The following is an 18,885-nucleotide window of genomic DNA, read 5'->3' on the forward strand; positions in this document are numbered from 1 at the left end:
TGATTTCTAATGTATGTCTCTCTATTTTTGCCATTAAAAGCCAGAAAACACTTTCTACATCTTCAATTCAAAATGAAATCCCAAAGAAAAAGTCCAAGTTTGAGTCAATCACAACTAATGGAGACAGGTGAGCCAGCTGGAGTATGTGTGCGCACACATTTGAAATGCATACACAGTCCCTGAAACAGGAATACATTGTAGGGTCTGCCTTGGAATTAGTCTGTGGCGTCAATGAATCTTATGAGGAAGCAGTACTGATATTTGTTTATAAATCTAATCTGGTCATTAAAAGATAAGAACTTGTAACTTGATTTAATAGCAATTGAATTCTACAGTCCACTAAATTATTATTTTTTTTTAAGAGACAGAGTCTCTGTCACTCAGGCTGGAGTGCAGTGGCACGATTTTGGCTCACTGCAACTTCCGTCTCCTGGGTTCAAGCAATTCTCATGCCTCAGTCTCCCAAGTAGTTGGAATTACAGGGGCACCACCATGTCCAGCTAATTTTTGTACATTTAGTAGAGACAGAGTTTCACCATGTTGACTCAAACTCGTGGCCTCAAGTGACCCGCCCACCTCGGCCTCCCAAAGTGCTGGGATTACAGGTATGAGCCACCTTGCCCGGCTTCCCCTACACTAATTCTAAGAAGTCCAGAGCTGGATGCTTTTCTTTGTGATCTCTGCCCATATCTTCCTGCAGGCAGGAGAGGAGTTGATCTTGAGAGGTAAAGACAGGTTGGGATTAAGGCAGTGTTGCCAAATTTGTGAGGATCCACACTTCCTTAACATTCAGAAAGCCAGCCCAGTGCAGATTCTGGATCAGGAGAGAATGAGATGCATTTGCATATTTTTGTTTCATTTCAAGCCAGTCTAAATGCATGCTTTTAGTCCTCACTTTCCTCTCCCCTCCTCAGTGGTGCTTCTTCTTGTGAGCTGCGTGGGTCCTAATATCCAGAGCATCTCATCTGTGTTGGTGCAGTGGGCTGCTTCTCAACAAAGGGTTGGGACCAACCATTTTCGTGTTCCTCCAGGCCTGGGCATCCTGGAGTGAAACCACCTGACACACTTCCTAAGATCTTTGAAATCATCTCCATCCCGATAACTCCTCCCATTCACAGTTCTCCTTCCCAGCCAGTAGTGGATATAGGAGCAGACCAGCATATAGGCTTACCAGGACTGATTTTGTTTATTTAGAGGGATACAAAACATCTTTCCCATTGCCTTTTTGTTAACTTGCTTTCAGACTCTACAAGGTTTTTAGAACTAGTTTCACTGATTCTTAAACTTCTTGAATTGAACCTTCTGGAATGCTTATTAGGTATTACATGGCGGGAGGAACCATAAAGATCATCTTTCTGGCCAGCTCTACTGTTCTTCTCAGAAGCTAGTCTGGCCACTGTGAAGAAAGAGGTGTGGCACAGGTTGCCCATCACCTCTGCCAGGGCATGTGATCCTGCAAAAACTACTTCCAGGAATGAGCTTTTTGAACGCCCTGCTTTATAAAGGCCTAAGCCAAGACCTATGCCTTTAGATTCATTTCTGTTTTGTGCTCATTTATGATCCAGGCTGTGTTTGAATGACCTGGAAAAAGCTCGTTCGTATCTTCCAGTTTAACCAACCAGTCCTTAACGTTCACTTTCTTTTAGCTTATTTTGTTCTTGAGATACTGCCACTATTCTTGCTGTCTATTGCTATGGATACACCAAGCTAAAAACTCAAGTTTTCTGTTCAGTGTTTTATTGCATCCAGTCATCAGCAATGCTGTTTTCCTCAAGTAGAAAGCTGATCTTTGACATAGGTACATGGTCTTTCATGGTGTCCTCCAGAAAAGATATTAAATGATCATTTTGACCAGGCGCAGTCGTTCACACATGTAATCCCAGCACTTTGGGAGGCCAAGGCTGGTGAATCACCCAGGAGTTTGAGACCAGCCTGGGCAACATGATGAAACCTCATCTCTAAAGATTAGCTGGGCATGGTGGCGTGTGCCTGTAATTCCAGCTACTCAGGAGGCTGTGGTGGGAGGATCTCCTGAGCCTGGGGAAGTTGAGGCTGCAGTGAGCCATGATTGCGCCACTGTACTTGAGCCTAGGCAGTGAGACTCTGTCTCAAAAAAAAAAGGGAAGATAACTTTTTCCTTAAAATGACATGCTAATTTATTTTTCTGAGTAATTTATAATTTGAAAATTTGGAAATGTTTTCTGCTGTCAACAAAAACTATTTTCATACCCATTTGAAATGTTCCTGCATTAGCATTTTTAACATTCTATTCTACTTGTTTGCATTTCTTTTTTTTAAATGTTCATAGCACAAGATAAATTCCACTTTGCTGTCCTCTTTACTTGTTGTGGGTTTTTTTTCCCTGCATTTACTTTGCTTTGAAAAAAGCATTCTGACATTTTTTTTGACAGTCCTTTTTTAATGTCATCCAAACCAAAATTTTGCTAGCTACCTATTTCTTTTTTCTTTTTTTTGAGACAGTGTCTCACCCTGTTGCCCAGGCTGGAATGCAGTGGCACGATCTTGGCTCACTGCAGCCTCGACCTCCTGGGCTCAGGTGATCCTTCCACCTAAGCCTCCCAAGTAGCTGGGAGTATAGACATGCACCACCATGCCCGCCTAATTTTTGTACTTTTTGTAGAAATAGGGTTTCACTATGTTACTCAGGCCAGTCCTGAACTCCTGGGCTCAAGTGATCCTCCTATGTTGGCCTCCCAAAGTGCTGGGATTACAGGAATGAGCCACTATGCCTGGCCTTTTTTTGTTTTTTTTTCTTCTGAGACAAGGTCTCACTGTGTCACCCAGGCTGGAGTGTAGTGGCGCAATTATGGCTCCCTGCAGCCTTGACCTCCTGGACTCAAACGATCCTCCTACCCCAGCCTCCCAAGTAGCTGGGACTACAGGCACATGCCATCACACTCGGCTAATTTTTTTTTGTAGATGGGGTCTCAAACTCCTGGCCTCAAGTGATCCTCCTGCTTTGGCCTCCCAACATGCTGGGATTATAGGCATGAGCTACCAGACCCAGCCCCTAAAATATTCATATACTTTTAAAATTATGCCCTTATTCTTTTATTTTTATTCCCCATGTTTTCTGCAAGTTGCTGCCTAATGGTTTTTCATTGACCTTTCTATATTACCACATTCTCTTCTCTTATTTAATATTGAGGTATGCTTGATTATTTTTCCTCCTTTTTCTTTATCCATTAGCCTTCCATTTTTTTAGACAGAACACATTTTAGCTTTCAAAAATGGCTTTATAAGATGCTTTAGTCTTTTTTTTTCTAAGTATCCTACAAAATCCACAGTCTCTGTCTCAATATGTCCTAATTTGTTTGTTGAAATTGTAACAAAAACTTTTCAATTTTAGGAAAATCTAAGTTAATTTCTAGTTTTCCTTCCTCTAGAAAATACATTGGCTACTTTTTAATCATGTTTGTTTATTGTTCCATAGCAATCAAAAAAGCAGCCACAACAGCTGGTGGCACTCAGACACAGCTTGTGGTTTATTGTTTCTAAAGGACATTCTTTTTTTTAACTTGTAGTTTCATTTTATTCTCCCTCTGAAATGTGCCTGAAAGATTAGACTTAATCTGTATAGCCTTTGAGGACAGACTCAGGACCAATATGTAGGGTTATAGAGAGGCAGGCTTTGGCTCAACCCAAGACAATTGTTCGTACATTATGAGCTTTTGTAAAAGACAATTTTTCTGGAGAAGTAGTAGTTCCCTGTCATTGCAGCCATTAGGAGAGAGACTGGTTTTCCTGCCTTGTTACCCTAGCCATCTTTTTTCATTTCTAGCAGTTCTTACTGAACCAGGAATTAGAGAGTTAGTGAGGGCTGGGCACGGTGGCTCACGCCTGTAATCCCAGCACTTTGGGAGGCCAAGGTGGGTGGATCACCTGAGGTCGGGAGTTCGAGACCAGCCTGACAAACATGGAGAAACCCCGTCTCTACTAAAACCACAAAAATTAGCCAGGCATGGTGGCGCATGCCTGTAATCCCAGCTACTCGAGAGGCTAAGGCGGGAGAATCACTTGAACCCAGGAGGCAGAGGTTGTGGTGAGCTGGAGGTTGTGGTGAGCCGAGATCGTGCCATTGCGCTCCAGCCTAGGCAACAAGAGTGAGAAACTCTGTCTCAAAAAGAAAAAAAGAAAAAAAAGAGAGAGTTAGTGAGGTCAGTCCCTAACACAGGATAGAAAGGATGGGTGTTGTCAACTATTTATTGGTATGGGGGGAATCCTCTCACAAGCAGCAGGAAGTGTAGGGCATTAAGAGGTTTGGGGACAGCAAAAAGTTACATTAGCTCATTACTCTAGTTATGGGTTTAAATAGCCTATTCGGTTGAAGAAAGACAGGTCCTTAGCAGGTATTGAAACAGATGTGAGACTGCAGCTCTAAGGGTGCTTCCAGATCTGAAACTAGTGGAGACTGTAATAGGTCCTTTCAGTACTTTCTCCTGCACGCCTTGTTTTATGATTTTGCATTTATTTTTGTTATGCAGTAATTCCATCCATTCATTAGTTACGAGAGCATTGATTCATTCTTCCTCTGACAGTCTTCTCATATGCTTCATGTAAACTAAGAGGAGGGTAGGAATATTCTTGTCGATTATTTATGTCTTCCCATCCTAGCCATAGAAATGTTTGACTTGGTAACTGTGAGGTAGTTTGTCCACTGGTTAGGCTTGCTATTTGGAGTTTCTTCCTGTGTAGGGCAATGTTGGCTATTAGATGTGGCTTAGGATATAAGAACAGTGAGTTGTTGCTATATATAGGGAGTTGAGAATGAGTATTCCAGTGTCTGCTTAGGAAAAACAGGTTTGTGTTTTACTTTAAAGATCGTCCTGGGAAAAGTAAAGAGCGTTCTTGGGGAACTCTCTAGAGAACAGGATTTGACCCTCTTGGCAGTGATTCCTTAATTTGTTTTGAGTCTGAGGCACTTCTGACTGGCCATTGAAAGCCATGGATCCTCACTCTAAAAACCACCCATTATATGTGTAGACAAGATTGTACGTATAATTTTGGGGTTTTGCAGATTTCCTGAAACTGTCCCTTCTTTTTTTTTTTTTTTTTTTTTGAGACGGAGTTTCGCTCTTGTTGCCCAGGCTGGAGTGCAATGGCGCAATCTTGGCTCATTGCAACCTCTGCCTCCCGGGTTCAAGCAATTGTCCTGTCTCAGCCTCCCGAGTAGCTGGGATTACAGGCATGTGCCACCACGCCCGGCTAATTTTTTATTTTTAGTAGAGATGGGGTTTCTCCATGTTGGTCAGGCTGGTCTCAAACTCCCGACCTCTGGTGATCCGCCTGCCTTGGCCTCCCAAAATGCTGGGATTACAGGCATGAGCCACCGAGCCTGGCCTAAAACTGTCCCTTCTTAAGAGGCTCTGCTAAAAGGACATAGAGTCCACCTGGCACTTTGACAAAATAGAGTGCTCTGATGCTGTTATTGGGAGGAATCTGTTGAACGCCCAAGTTGTTGTGTGACTCTGGAGTTTGCCACCTCTTTGTTCCTTTCCTAACGCAATGTTACAGAATTCCTGATATTGGAAGTGACAGTCTGCAGGCCATTTGTAGTGTAGGGGAAGCTGGCTTCCTTCCTGTTTCATCTTTTTTGAAGAAGAACTGACTGCTCCTGGGTGGGAATCCAGCAGCTTCTCGGCAGATACACTGACTGCATTGCGGTGCTTAGGGACAGAAGACAAGGACCTGAAAGACGCGCTCTGAGGGGAGCATTAAAGAAAAATGCATGAGCTCACAGTTTACAATTTATCTGGAATTCTAAGGAATTTATCTAATCACAAAAATCAGGATGGTTTTTCTAGTACATCATTGGGGATCTTTAAGGAACCTGAAACAGTATCCTTAGCTCTTGGGATGCGGCATTTATTTCAGTCCTAAATGTGAGAGAAGATGCTGCAGGGATGCTGCCAGGTTGTGGCTTTGGTTCGTAGAGTTGTCTGATGGCCACCTTACCTCTGCAGTTCAGCTCAGCAAGTGCCGTTGAGCCCAGCATGTGTGGTGCAATGTGCTTGATGCTAGGATTCCTGCCCTTTAGGAGCTTGCAGTCAAGTGGTCTAGGATGCATCCTCAGGTAGAGAAAAGTTTGTCCATCCAAGTTAAAGTATTTTCCCCTGGTTTTTAAATTTAGCTTCTCCCCAGACCTGGCTCTGGACTCACCAGGCACTGACCACTTTGTCATCATTGCCCAACTGAAGGAAGAAGTGGCTACCCTGAAGAAGATGTTGCATCAAAAGGATCAAATGATTTTAGAGAAAGAGAAGAAGGTATGGTTTAGTTAATTCCTCTCTGACCAGAATGACGCGAAGGTGAGATACGTGGTATGGGACATGATAATAACCCTTTTTAACTGATGCGTGTGGGGCACTTAACATTGACACTTTGAGAGCCTAGGTCAAGGTTGGGCTATCCTGGGGAGAGGCTGGCTGGCTGCCAAGATGACTCTTGGGATGGCATTACTCCAGTCAGTTGGGCTCAGAACACTGATTTTTCGCAGCACTTGCAGCTTCCACTTCTCAAAGAGGACATTTTGTTTATTGTTTTGTTTTGTTTTTGAGACAGGGTCTCAGCTGTGTCACCCTGGCTGGAGTGCAGTGGCACAATCATGGCTACTGCAGCCTCTACCTTCCAGGCTCAGGCAATCCTCCCATCTCAGCCCCCTGAGTAGCTTGGACTACAGGCATGTGCCACTGTACCCGGCCAATTTTTAAAATTTTTTGTAGAGGCATGGTCTTATTATGTTGCCCAGACTGGTCTTGAACTCCTGGTCTTAAGTGATCCTTCCACCTCAGCCTCCCAAAGTGCTAGGATTACAGACGTGAGCCATTGCCCCTGGCCTCAGAGAGGACATTTGTTAACTGAGCTTACAGAGACAATGTATAAAAAAACCAGTGTTCACATCTCAGTTCACAGCGGAGCATGTAACAGCACACTGTTCTTGGCATGAGCTACCTGGAGAGGCTGTAATCAGAAGGTGCTGAATAAGCATAGAGTCGGCTGGGCGCAGCGGCTCACGCCTGTAATTCCAGCACTTTGGGAGGCCGAGGCGGGCGGATCACGAGGTCGGGAGATCGAGACCATCCTGGCTAACACGGTGAAACTCCGTCTCTACTAAAAATACAAAAAATTAGCCGGGCGTGGCGGTGAGCACCTGTAGTCTCAGCTACTCGAGAGGCTGAGGCAGGAGAATGGCGTGAACCCAGGAGGCGGAGCTTGCAGTGAGCCTAGACAGCGCCACTGCAGTCCGGCCTGGGCGAAAGAGCGAGACTCTGTCTCAAAAAATAAATAAATAAATAAATAAATAAATAAAAATGAATAAGCATACAGTTGGGACGAGAGGAGGTAGTTATGTAACTGGAATGTTCAATGCTGTCCGGCTAAAGGAACCTAATGTCTCTTTCTCTTCTCATGGGGATGGCCGTGTCTGTGGGACAATAATACTCAAAAGTTGATGGGACAGTTCTTCCTCTTCCCTGAACAGTGTTCATGTGGGCCTTCTGCCGTGACTCTTATGTCACTGTGCTTCCACTGCTGACAACTCTTACTAAGTGACCCATCTTTAATATGTTAATATTTTAATAACTTAGTTTATCTTCAGTATTAATACTCTTTTTTTCTTTTTTTGTTTTTTGAGACAGAGTCTCTGTCGCCCAGGCTCACTGCAACCTCTGCCTCCTAAGTTCAAGCGATTCTCCTACCTCAGCCTCCCAAGGTGCCTGCCACCATGCCTGGCTAATTTTTCTATTTTCAGTAGAGATGGGATTTTGCCATGTTGGACAGGCTGGTCTTGAACTCCTGATCTCAAGTGATCTGCCTGCCTCATCCTCCCAAAGTGTTGGGATTACAGGTGTGAGCCACTGTGCCCGGCCTTGGTGTTAATATTTTATTTTCACATCAGAATATCTTCTATCTTATGTTTTTAATATCTTCACATTAATATCTTTAGAATAAGACCAGTCTCATCATGGTCTAAAGTTATCTTCCTTTTTACATTCTTACCCTGATTCATGTCTGTTGTCTTGTTTTCAGGTTTTCTAAATAGTATCTCATTTTTAGGCTGGGCACAGTGGCTCACACCTGTAATCCCAACACTTTGGGAGGCTGAGGCAGGCAGATTGCTTGAGCCTAGGAATTCAAGACCAGCCTGGGCCATTGGTGAAACATCTCTGCAAAAAATACAAAAATTAGCAGGGCTTGATGGTGTGCACCTATGGTCCTAGCTGCTTGGGAGGCTAAGGTGGGAGGATCACCTCAGCCTGCGAGGTCAAGGCTGTGGTGAGCAGTGATCATACCACTGCACTCCAACCTGTGGGTGACAGAGCCAGACCCTGTCTCCAAAAACAAACAAAAAAGAATATCGCATTTTGCCTTAATATCATAATAATAATCGCTAACTTTTATTGGATGCTAACTTCGTGCCTAGCTCTGTTTTAAGTGCTTTATATGTATTAACTCATTTATTCTTTTTTTTTTTTTTTTGAGACAGAGTCTTGCTCTGTCACCCAGGCTGGAGTGCAGTGGTGCAATAGTTCACTGCAACCTCTGACTCCTGGGTTTAAGTGATTCTTGTGCCTCAGCCTCCTGAATAGCTAGCTGGGACTACAGGCGTGCACCACCACACCTGGCTGATTTTTGTTTTTGTTTTTGATTGAGGCAGGGTCTTACTCTGTCACCCAAGCTGGAGTGCAGTGGTGCAATCTCTGCTCACTGCAACCTCTGCCTCCCTGGGTTCAAGTGATTCTCCTACCTCAGCCTCCCGAGTAGCTCGTATTACAGGCATGTGGCACCACAGCCAGCTAATTTTTGTATTTTTCATAGAGATGGGGGGGTCTCACCATGTTGGCTGGGCTGGTCTTGAACTCCTGACCTCAAGTGACCCGCCCACCTCGGCCTCCCAAAGTGCTGGGATTACAGGCATGAGCTACCACGCCTGGCCCATTTATTCTTATAATAAGCCTTTGAGGCCGGGCTTGGTGCCTCATGCCTGTAATCCCAGCACTTGGGAGGCCGAGGCGGGTGGATCACGAGGTCAGGAGATCAAGACCATCCTGGCTAACACGGTGAAACCCTGTCTCTACTAAAAATACAAAAAATTTAGCTGGGCGTGGTGGCGGGCGCCTGTAGTCCCAGCTACTCGGGAGGCTGAGGCAGGAGACTGGCGTGAACCAGGCAGGCGGAGCTTGCAGTGAGCCGAGATCGCACCACTGCACTCCAGCCTGGGCTACAGAGCAAGACTCCATCTCAAATAAAAAAAAAAAAGCCTTTGAGGTGGGAATTGTTATAATCATTTCATAGATGAAGAATGCCTCCAGGATTTTTCTTCTTAGGGGTTTCTGATCTCCTCCCCTGGCTCTTTATGTTGTTTTGCGCCAAGTTCAGAATGCTGTGATTCATTCTGAATAGGTAAGACGTTGATGTAAATTCCTTACTTGCATTCATCTACTTTCTACCTCATTTTACAGATGAGGAAACAGACCCAAAGAGGTTAATATGTCCAAACCACACAGCTAGTAAATGGCAGAACAAGGGACTGGAAGTCTTTCTGACTCTACTGTTCTTTCTACTGTGCTATGCTTTCTCCTGCTAGGAAGGTGGAAATTCACGGGAAGAGATCTGTGTTCTTTCCACATAACTACATGACTGTCAAGTGAAAATGGCCCAAGTAGATTCTCCCCACGGACTAGATCAGAATGGCACATAAAAGGATTTTTGTAAAACAGGGACAAGATGAACACTTGTTTCTACTGCTTTTCAGAGATAGTTTTTATTTATTTATTATTTTTGTTTTTTTGAGACAGGGTCTTGCTCTGTTGCCCAGGCTGTTGGGCAGTGGTGCAATCTCAGCTCACTGTAAACTCAACCTCCCTGGCTCAAGCGATCCTCCCACCTCCGTCCTCTAAGTAGCTGGGACTGCAGGCGCACACCACCACACCCAGCTATTTTAATTTTTGTCTTTTTTTTTTTTTTTTTTTTGTAGACATGGGGTTTCACCATGTTGCCCATGTTGGTCTCAAACTCCTGAGCTCAAGTATTCCACCCTTTTGGCCTCCCAAAGTGCTGGGATTACAGACATGAGCCACCACGCCTGGCCCAGAGTTAGGGTTTTTAAAGGAGCAAAAGCAGATTGTTTCCCAAAGCTTTCAGGAAGCTTGGAATACAGGCTCTTCAGCATAATGCCTGCCCATCTCTCCAACCTCATCAGCCATTCAAATAATCTCTGTTATCTCACATTTATCTGCCTGTGCCTATACTGTTCTCTGCCTGGTTGCCCTCCTGCTCACCTTATGTGCCTATTGTTAATACATCTCAAAGCTCAGCTCACACATCACCTCTGATTTAGAATTTCCTTGAATAGCAGTCAACAGAAGGGGGTCTGGGGTTTGAAATCTAGCTCTGCCCCTTGCTAACTCTGTATATGATCTTGGCCACATTCCTTAACCCTTTCTAAAGATCAGTTTTCTCCTCTATAAAATGGGACTACTACTCTCACAATGTTATCATAAAGATCTACCGAAGTAATATAATCAGTTTTTCTGCAACATAGTAAAAGTTCAGTAATTGGTAGCAACTATTATTCTCAAATATTCAGAAATGTTAGTTCAGGACTTTGTGTAATTTTCAGGAAAGCTTTAGAGAAAAAGAGGTGTGGAATTCCCTGGCTTTGATTTAGATACGGATCTACAGGAGAGCCCTGGATTTCATTGATTTGGGTGACCATTTAGGTCTCTGAAAGCAATTTTTTTTTATTGCACAGAAATTTCTTCTGGTTACTCTGCCTTGTTTCCCTCAGATTACAGAGTTGAAGGCTGATTTTCAGTACCAGGAATCGCAGATGAGAGCCAAAATGAACCAGATGGAGAAAACCCACAAAGAAGTCACAGAACAACTGCAGGTGACTCTGCTTATTTTATGTGCTAAAATTGTGTACCTACCTGGTATACCTAGCTGATTCTATTTTAAGTGATCATCTCTTAGATTTCTTTTTTTCTCAAAGTATTAACAAATCATGTTAGATCCCCCTTTTAGTTTTTTTTTTTTTTTTGGTTTTGGTTTTTGTTTGTTTTTTTTTTTGAGACAGGTTCTCTGTCTGTCGCCCAGGCTGGAGGGCAGTGGCACGATCATGGCTCACTGCAGCCTCAACCTCCCAGGCTCAGGTGATCCTCCCACCTCAACCTTCCAAGTAGTGAAGACGACAGCCATATACCACCATACCCCACTAATTTATTTCTTAATTTTTTTGTAGAGATGGGCTCTCGCTATATTGCCTGGGCTAGTCTTGAACTCCTGGCTTCAAGCAGTCCTCCCACCTCAACCTCACAAAGTGCTAGGATTACAGGCGTGAGCCACCGTGCCCAGCCTATAGATACTTTGTGTTGTTTCGCTCTTGGATGTGTTCTGATCTTTTCCCCTCAAAAACAGTAGAATTATTAAGTATGTTCTTTGATTTTTGAATAAACCAGATGTGATTCCAGATGTCTGAATTATAGATTCTGTTTATCCAGCTCATGAAGTCACTTCACAGTTTGTATTGCATAAAGCATCCCTCTGTAACAGTGGGTCCCAAGAGATTGAGGTGCACTGATTAACCTCTGGCAAATACTTTTTCTTCCTGAACCAAGTTTCAAGCCCTAGAGCTTCCTGTTGTTTTCCACCTCTAGAATTGTTCATCTCTTTCTGACCCTCCACATTGTCTGCCTTAGCATCTGCACTTATTCTGCATGAAAAATAGATTATATCCTGTTTGAAACATCCTCCTTGCACTGATTTTTTTTTTCTTTAGGCCAAAAACCGAGAGCTCCTGAAGCAGGCAGCTGCTTTGTCCAAGAGCAAGAAGTCAGAGAAGTCAGGAGCTATAACCTCTCCATGACAGACCTCAAGGAGGCTCCCTAGCAACAGCAAATGGAGTTGTCCAGGGTTAGGGTTGGAGAGCTGGCTGTTCTGTGGGAATTGCAAGCTTTCTTAAGAAATCTCTATTTTATTACAGTTATCCTTCTTTGTGCGATTGCAGTGGGCTGAATGGAAACACCTGGTTTGTGCTGTGTTAGACTGCATGCTTGAGTGTTTGGGATTTCAAGCTCGCTCTCTTTCTCTCACTATTAGGACTTTTCTTTTTCTTCTTCCTCGTCTCTCTCTTTTGGTTCTATTTTTTTTTTTTTTTTTTTTTTTTTTTTTTTGTGGTGGTCACTGCTCAGTGTAATGTGCAGAATGAATTTTTTTTTTTTTTTTGGTCCATCATTGCATCCTGCCATACCCATGAGCAAACAGTTTGGCATTAATTATATATCACTGCCACCCTCTGAACTTTGAAAACTGCCACCTTCAGACTTGGTATAATGGAAGAGGCTTTCTCTCTCCAATAAACCTTTTGCTTCAGGGTATACTCTTGGGTTTTTTTCCAGATGTATTATGTATGAACTTTGTACTATGTATAGCCAGAGTTTTATTTATTTTTTAAAAAAGAAGCTTTTTCTTGATAAAGGAATAATGGTAGTCTAGCTAGTTCTTGTAAAAGTGATGACTCTTGAAAAAAAACAGTCCTATTCACTAGCTTTTAGTCAAAGAATCAGATCTTTTCTTTCTTGTTACCTTGGAGTCTTAAAAACTGATTGCTAAGGTGAAACAATTCAATGCATAAGTACGGAGCTAAGTGCCTTTTGGAGGATTTCTTGGAAGAGCATTTATGGAGATACTTAAGGGAGGTAGCAAAGATTCGAACCGTCTGTCTTTTTAAGTAAGGGCAGAAAGCAAGGTTGTCCAGGTTGTACTGGACACTTCTCTCCCCACCCTTTTCCTGATTGTTTTATGTGATTGATTTTAAATTCTCACACTGCCACTTCTTTAAAAAATAAAATCCTTTATTTGCTTATATCAGTTGTCATACTGGGCTGCTATCAGAGAACTTTTTTTTACATGAATGAACAGATTAAAAATGGAATAATATGGTCGGGCATGGTGGCTCACGCCTGTAATACCAGCAATTTGGGAGGCCAAGGCGGGTGGATCATTTGAGGTTAGGAGTTTGAGACCATCCTGGCCAACATGGTAAAACCCCATCTGTACTAGAAAAAAATACAAAAATTAGCTGGGCCTGGTGGCATGCACCTGTAATCCCAGCTACCCAGGAGGCTGAGGCAGGAGAACTGCTCGAACCCGGGAGGCAGAGGTTGCAGTGAGCTGAAATCGCAACACCGCACTGCAGCCTGGGCAATGGAGTGAGACTCTGTCTCAAAAAAAAAAAAAAAGGAATAATATTTGAACTACAGAGCATTTTTTGGGGTCAGCATGAGCTGCTCTAGTAAGGACTCTTGAGTCTGATTGGGAAAAGTGGTATCACTATACCTTCTCCCCACTCCTCACCCACCCGAGCCCACACACTCCCTGCTTTTCATGGATATGTATTGAAAACAGGTGCTTCTCAGAAGTGCTTTGCCTCAACCAGAGTTATGTGTGCCCTGCCTATCTTCCCTTCTTAACCCTGTAGGAATATGGATTTACTTTTCCAGGAAAGGGGATAGATTGACATTTCTAGGCATACTCTCAGGTCCTCTGTGTGATGTTTGTGAAAGGAATGAGGGTGTGTCGTGTGCCATGAAACAACGAAACCAACTACCCTAGAATCATTGACGCAGGGGGCACTAGAGTTCGAAATAATACTGAGGGCAGATAACCTTTGTACCTCAGTCTACCAAAAAATTATAGTACTCAATTTAACTTCTAGGCGTTTCCTGGAAGCAGATGCTCTATAATTTGTGATAGCATTCTCATAAATGGAGTCCTGCACATAATTGGACAGAGATGTGGAAATGGTGGTTTCTTTCTGATAACGGATACAGTGGACCATGTCGCTTATATATCACCCTACTAGGGGATATAATTTTCCCTTCTAAGCAAGGGAAATGGCAGTGCTAAATAGTTTTGTAAAGTTTTTGAATGAGAAGATTTTAGGTAAAGATAAACTGTCATAATATTTTTCAGATGCATTTGCATTGACTATGGGAGAAAAATTAGGGGGAAATGACAGATAGGGGTTTTTTTTATTTTAAGGACTGAAATTCTGTTACATGATGTATGACAATATAAAAACATACTTAGTTTTATACTAAATCTTTTTTTAAGGTCTTGGCATTTAATATAAAGCAAATTCACACATTTTCTAACTTTCCATAAGTTCCAAAAAGGGAAAGAAGAAACCTCAGTCTTGAAATTTTGATTTTTAAAAATCATGACACTGTTTTACCATGAAATTGAGTAGCTAACTTTTGGTAACACCTTTTGTTTCTTTGTATGTTTGTAATAATGGACATTTTAAAACACAGGAATGTTTTTGGTTTGTACAGACTTTGACAAATGTGTGTTAATAAAAATTCATATTGACTCAAGTGTAATTGTTGGATTTTGTTTTTATTTCTTGCTGATTTACCAGTAGACATACCCCGTTATCCCCTTCAGCCTAGAAAAGTTTGTCTTGCTTATAGACTTAAAAAATTAAAAGCCTAACTGCTAACTGGGAATTTCCCGTCCATTAGAGAATAAACTCATTCTTTCTCTCTTGTATGACTGTTTTGAGACAGAGTCTCACTCAGTCATCCAGGCTGGAGTGCAGTGGCAAGTGGATCACTGTAGCCCTGACTTCCTGGGGATTCTCCCACCTCAGCCTCCCCAGTAGCTGGGACTACAGACCATACCCAGCTAATTTTTGTATTTTTTGTAAAGATAGGGTTTTGCCATCCAGGCTGGTCACCAACTCCTGGGCTCAAGCCATCCACCCACCTCAGCCTCCCAAAGTGCTAGGATTACAGGCATGAGCTACCACACCCAGCCTCTTGGTGATTCTGTTTACCCAGTGTAAGTGCTCATGTTGTGATAGGCACTGTGCTAGGCAGTGCAGTTACAGCAGTGACAAAACCAAGTTATTGTACTTATGGGGCTTCCATTTAGTGGAATATTGGACACCACCACACCACCATTGTTCCTTGATTTTAAAAAAACTTTTTTTTTTAAAATGGAGTCATGCTCTGTCACCCAGGCTGGAGTGCAGTGGCATGATCTCGGCTCACTGCAACCTCCGCCTTCCGGGATCAAGTGATTCTCCAGCCTCAGCCTCCCAAGTAGCTGGAACTACAGGTGCACACCACCACATTTGGCTAATTTTTTTGTGTTTTTAGTAGAGACGGGATTTCACCATGTTGGCCAGGCTGGTGTCAAACTCCTGACCTCAGATAATCCGCCCGCCTCAGCCTCCCAAAGTGCTGGGATTACAGGCGTGAGCCATTGCGCCTGGCCAAAAAAAATTTTTTGAGACAGTCTCTCTGTCACTTAGGCCAGAGTACAGTGGTGGGATCTCAGCTCACTGCCCCTTTGACCTCCCAGGCTCAATTGATCCTTCCACCTCAGCCTTCCAAGTAGTTTGGACTACAGGCGTGTACCACCATTCCTGGCTAATTTTGTTTATTTTTTGTAGAGATGAGGTCTTAGTATGTTGCCCAGACTGGTCTTGAACTCCTGGACTCTAGTGATCCTCTCGCCTTGGCCTCCCAAAGAGCTGGGATTACCCAGGTGTGAGCCACCTCGCCCAGCCAAATATTCCTTGATTTTTATTATTATTATTCAAAATATAGTACAGAATGAATCTGCATGAAGTATGAGTGAAAGCTTTTTGAAATGTCATCTCAGAAGGGGAGGAATGCATCCCTTTGAAACCCTAGAGCCAGCAGGTTTTAAAATGAGAAGTGCCTTTCAGACACTCACTGTTACATCCTGTCATTCTATAAACTCAAAGCTAATTTTCTCAGAATAAGTTGAAGATACTTTTATTATGTAGGCTATGGTTGTTTTTGTTTTGTTTTGTTTTGTTTTTGAGACAGACTCTTGCTCTGTCACCCAGGCTCTAGTGCAGTGGTGCGATCTCGGCTCACTGCAACCTCTGCCTGCTGGGTTCAAGTGATATCATGCCTCAACCTCCTGAGTAGCTGGGATTATAGGCATGTGCCACCATGCCCAGTTAATTTTTGTATTTTTAGTAGAGACAGGGTTATGCCATGTTGGCCAGGTTGGTCTCGAACTTCTGACCTCAAGTGATCCACCTGCCTTGGCCTCCCAAAGTGCTAGGATTTCAGGCATGAGCCACTGTGCCCAGCCTGTTTTTGTTTTTTGTTTTTTTGTTTGTTTGTTTGTTTTTTCGAGATGGAGTCTCGCTCTGTCACCCAGGCTGGAGTGCAGTGGTGCAATCTCAGCTCACTGCAAGCTTACAGGCGTAAGCCACCATGCCCTGCCTATTTTGTAGGCTATATTTATGACTACCTTTATTGTGTGAATTATCATAATTGACTCATTTACTCAGCCTTTAAAACCACTGTAGGGTAAGAAAATAGTATAAACAGTCCAGGAGCGGTGGCTCACGCCTGTAATCCCAGCACTTTGGGAGGCCGAGGTGGGCAGATCACGAGGTCAGGAGTTCAAGACCAGCCTGGCCAACACGGCGAAACCCCATCTCTACTAAAAATACAAAAATTAGCTGGTTTCTACTTTATTTACTGTCCCTGGTGTAAGAACATGTCAGCCTTGATGTTAATTGCACAAATTATAGTCTACGATGCACATGGCACTTTTGCCTGTCCTGGAGAATTGCCTTTAATTAACTGGCTTCCTAGAACATGTACACCTATTCACTATAGTATATAAGCTTTGGGTCTGGGGAGTAACAGCACAGAAATCTACCTGTCTTGGGGCTGCCCAAGACCATGCTTCTGTCTGTAAGTTCCCTCAGTCGATCAACCAATACTGACAAATTGGATTTGTCTGCCTCTTCCTTTGGCTCCTCGTCTCCTTCGGCATTTGGAGGTCACTTTGCATAAACGGCCGTTTCACTGGACAGAGGACAACAAAGCAGAAGAGCGTATGAGGTGGAGGCTATTGTGCTGTGACCATCTTATAAAATACAACCTACCACAGAGGGAATGGGTTTTGGAACTAAACCAGATCGGAGACAGCTGTAATGTCCTTTATGTCCTACCTTCAGACATCACACTCCATCATTTCTGCAATATCCTGTTGGTTACAGAGGTCAAGTTACTGAGACTTCAGTGTGGGAAAAGACTGTCCAGGTGCGTTAATTCCAGAAGATGATACTGAGGGTCCACCTGGAGGCTAGCTACCACATCGACTTCTGGTCAGTAGGATTGAGTAACGACTGTGTGAACCTCTGGATTTTGAAGATAGCAATAAAAATGACCTTTTGGGGGAAAGTAGTTCATACTTCTTAGCTATTACTGGAATCCATGACGTCTCCGACTACCAGGGCTTGCCAGGCTGTCCCACCAGCAAATTATCAACCGTATTTGAAAAGTGAGACTGTGTGGTGCTATGATGTCAGGCTGCCTGAAGTAGAGACTTCCTGTCTCTACTTACCTTAGAGTTGTTGTGAGGATTAAATAATACATATAGAAGTCTTTTGTTTTTTTTTTTTTTTTTCAGAGTCAGATCTCAGCCAGGCGCGGCGTTTCATGTCTGTAATCCCAGCACTCTAGGAGGCTGAGGCAGGCGGATCACGAGGTCAGGAGATTGAGACCATCCTGGCCAACATGGTGAAACCCCATCTCTACTAAACTACAAAAATTAGCTGGGCGTGGTGGCACGTGCCTGTGATCCCAGCTACTCAGGAACCTGAGGCAGGAGAATCGCTTGAACCAGAGAGTCAGAGGTTGCAGTGAGCCCAGATCGCACCACTGCAGTCCAGCCTGGTGACAGAGGGAGACTCTGTCTCAAGAAAAAAAAAAAAGACTCAGATCTCGCTCTGTTGCTCAAGCTAGAGTGCAGTGGCATGATCACAGTTCACTACAGCCTCAAACTCTTAGACTCAGGCAATCTTCCTTCCTCAGCCTCTCGAGAAGCTGGGACTACAGGCACAAACCACTATGCCCAGCTACATGTAGAAGTCTTTAGAACAGTGCTTGGCACATAGTATGCACTCAATTTTGAAGCTACTATCATCTATGACTTCTACAGAATCAACATTTTATGTTTCCCAAGAAGGAAGGTGATAGAGGGATAAATTAGAATGAACATGTATGTTTACTTGTTTTTTTGCTTCCGAAGTCACTTTATTCCTATGTCACTTCTAGGCCATCAGACCATTATTGCAACCCACAACTTTTATACCTCTTTTTCAACTCCACATTACCCACCTCATATATGCCACTTTATTGCGTCGATTTCTAGAGTGCCATTTAAGTATGTGTGTGTATAAAATTGGCATACATAAAAATAACCGTCAGTGCACAATGAGTTTTGACAAGTGTATGCAGCTGTGTAATCACCAACATAATCAAGATATGGAACATATTCATCAACCCCAAAAGTTCCCTTGTGTCCTTTGGTGCCCTTCCCTCCACACCAGCCTTTATGCAACCACTAATCTGATTTATATTCCTATAGCTTTGCCTTTTCGAGAATGTCATGTAGCCAGGTGCGGTGGCTCATGCCTGTAATCCTAACACTTTGGGAGGCCAAGGTGGGCGGATCACGTGAGGCCAGGAATTCAAGACCAGCCTGACCAACATGGTGAAACCCCATCTCTACTAAAAACACAAAATGAGCCAGGCATGGTGGCACATGCCTGTAATCCCAGCTACTCGGGAGGCTGAGGCAGGAGAATCGCTTGAGCCTGGGAGGCAGAGGTTGCAGTGAGCCGAGATTACGCTATTGCCCTCCAGCCTGGGCGACAAGAGTCAAATTCCATCTCAAAAAAAAAAAAAAAAGAGAATGTCATATAAATGGAGTCATATAGGATATGGCCTTTTGCATCTGACTTTTTTCACTTAGCGTATGTGTTTGAGATTCATCCGTGTTTTTGCATGTCTCAGTAAT

The 18,885-nt window shown here is 43.4% G+C and overlaps 1 protein-coding gene across 9 annotated transcripts in view; it reads left to right on the plus strand.

Annotated features, from left to right (window-relative positions):
* The window catches only part of FAM76A (family with sequence similarity 76 member A), a 63,917-nt gene extending 49,512 nt beyond the window's left edge, over positions 1-14,405 (plus strand). For 6 of the 9 annotated variants that reach the window (XM_058444026.1, XM_058444028.1, XM_058444025.1 and 3 more), the window contains 4 exons: positions 41-127; positions 6,152-6,287; positions 10,811-10,912; positions 11,801-14,405. In XM_058444026.1, the coding sequence (XP_058300009.1) occupies positions 41-127; positions 6,152-6,287; positions 10,811-10,912; positions 11,801-11,887 (412 nt within the window). In that variant the 3' untranslated portion in view covers positions 11,888-14,405. The remainder of the gene's footprint in view (positions 1-40; positions 128-6,151; positions 6,288-10,810; positions 10,913-11,800) is intronic. The other 3 variants (XM_058444027.1, XM_032759480.2, XM_032759478.2) reach the window with 1 other exon arrangement.
* Positions 14,406-18,885: the final 4,480 nt, after the last annotated feature.

The sequence above is a fragment of the Hylobates moloch genome, unplaced genomic scaffold (genome assembly GCF_009828535.3).
Source record: "Hylobates moloch isolate HMO894 unplaced genomic scaffold, HMol_V3 SCAFFOLD_9, whole genome shotgun sequence".
Lineage (NCBI taxonomy): Eukaryota > Metazoa > Chordata > Mammalia > Primates > Hylobatidae > Hylobates > Hylobates moloch.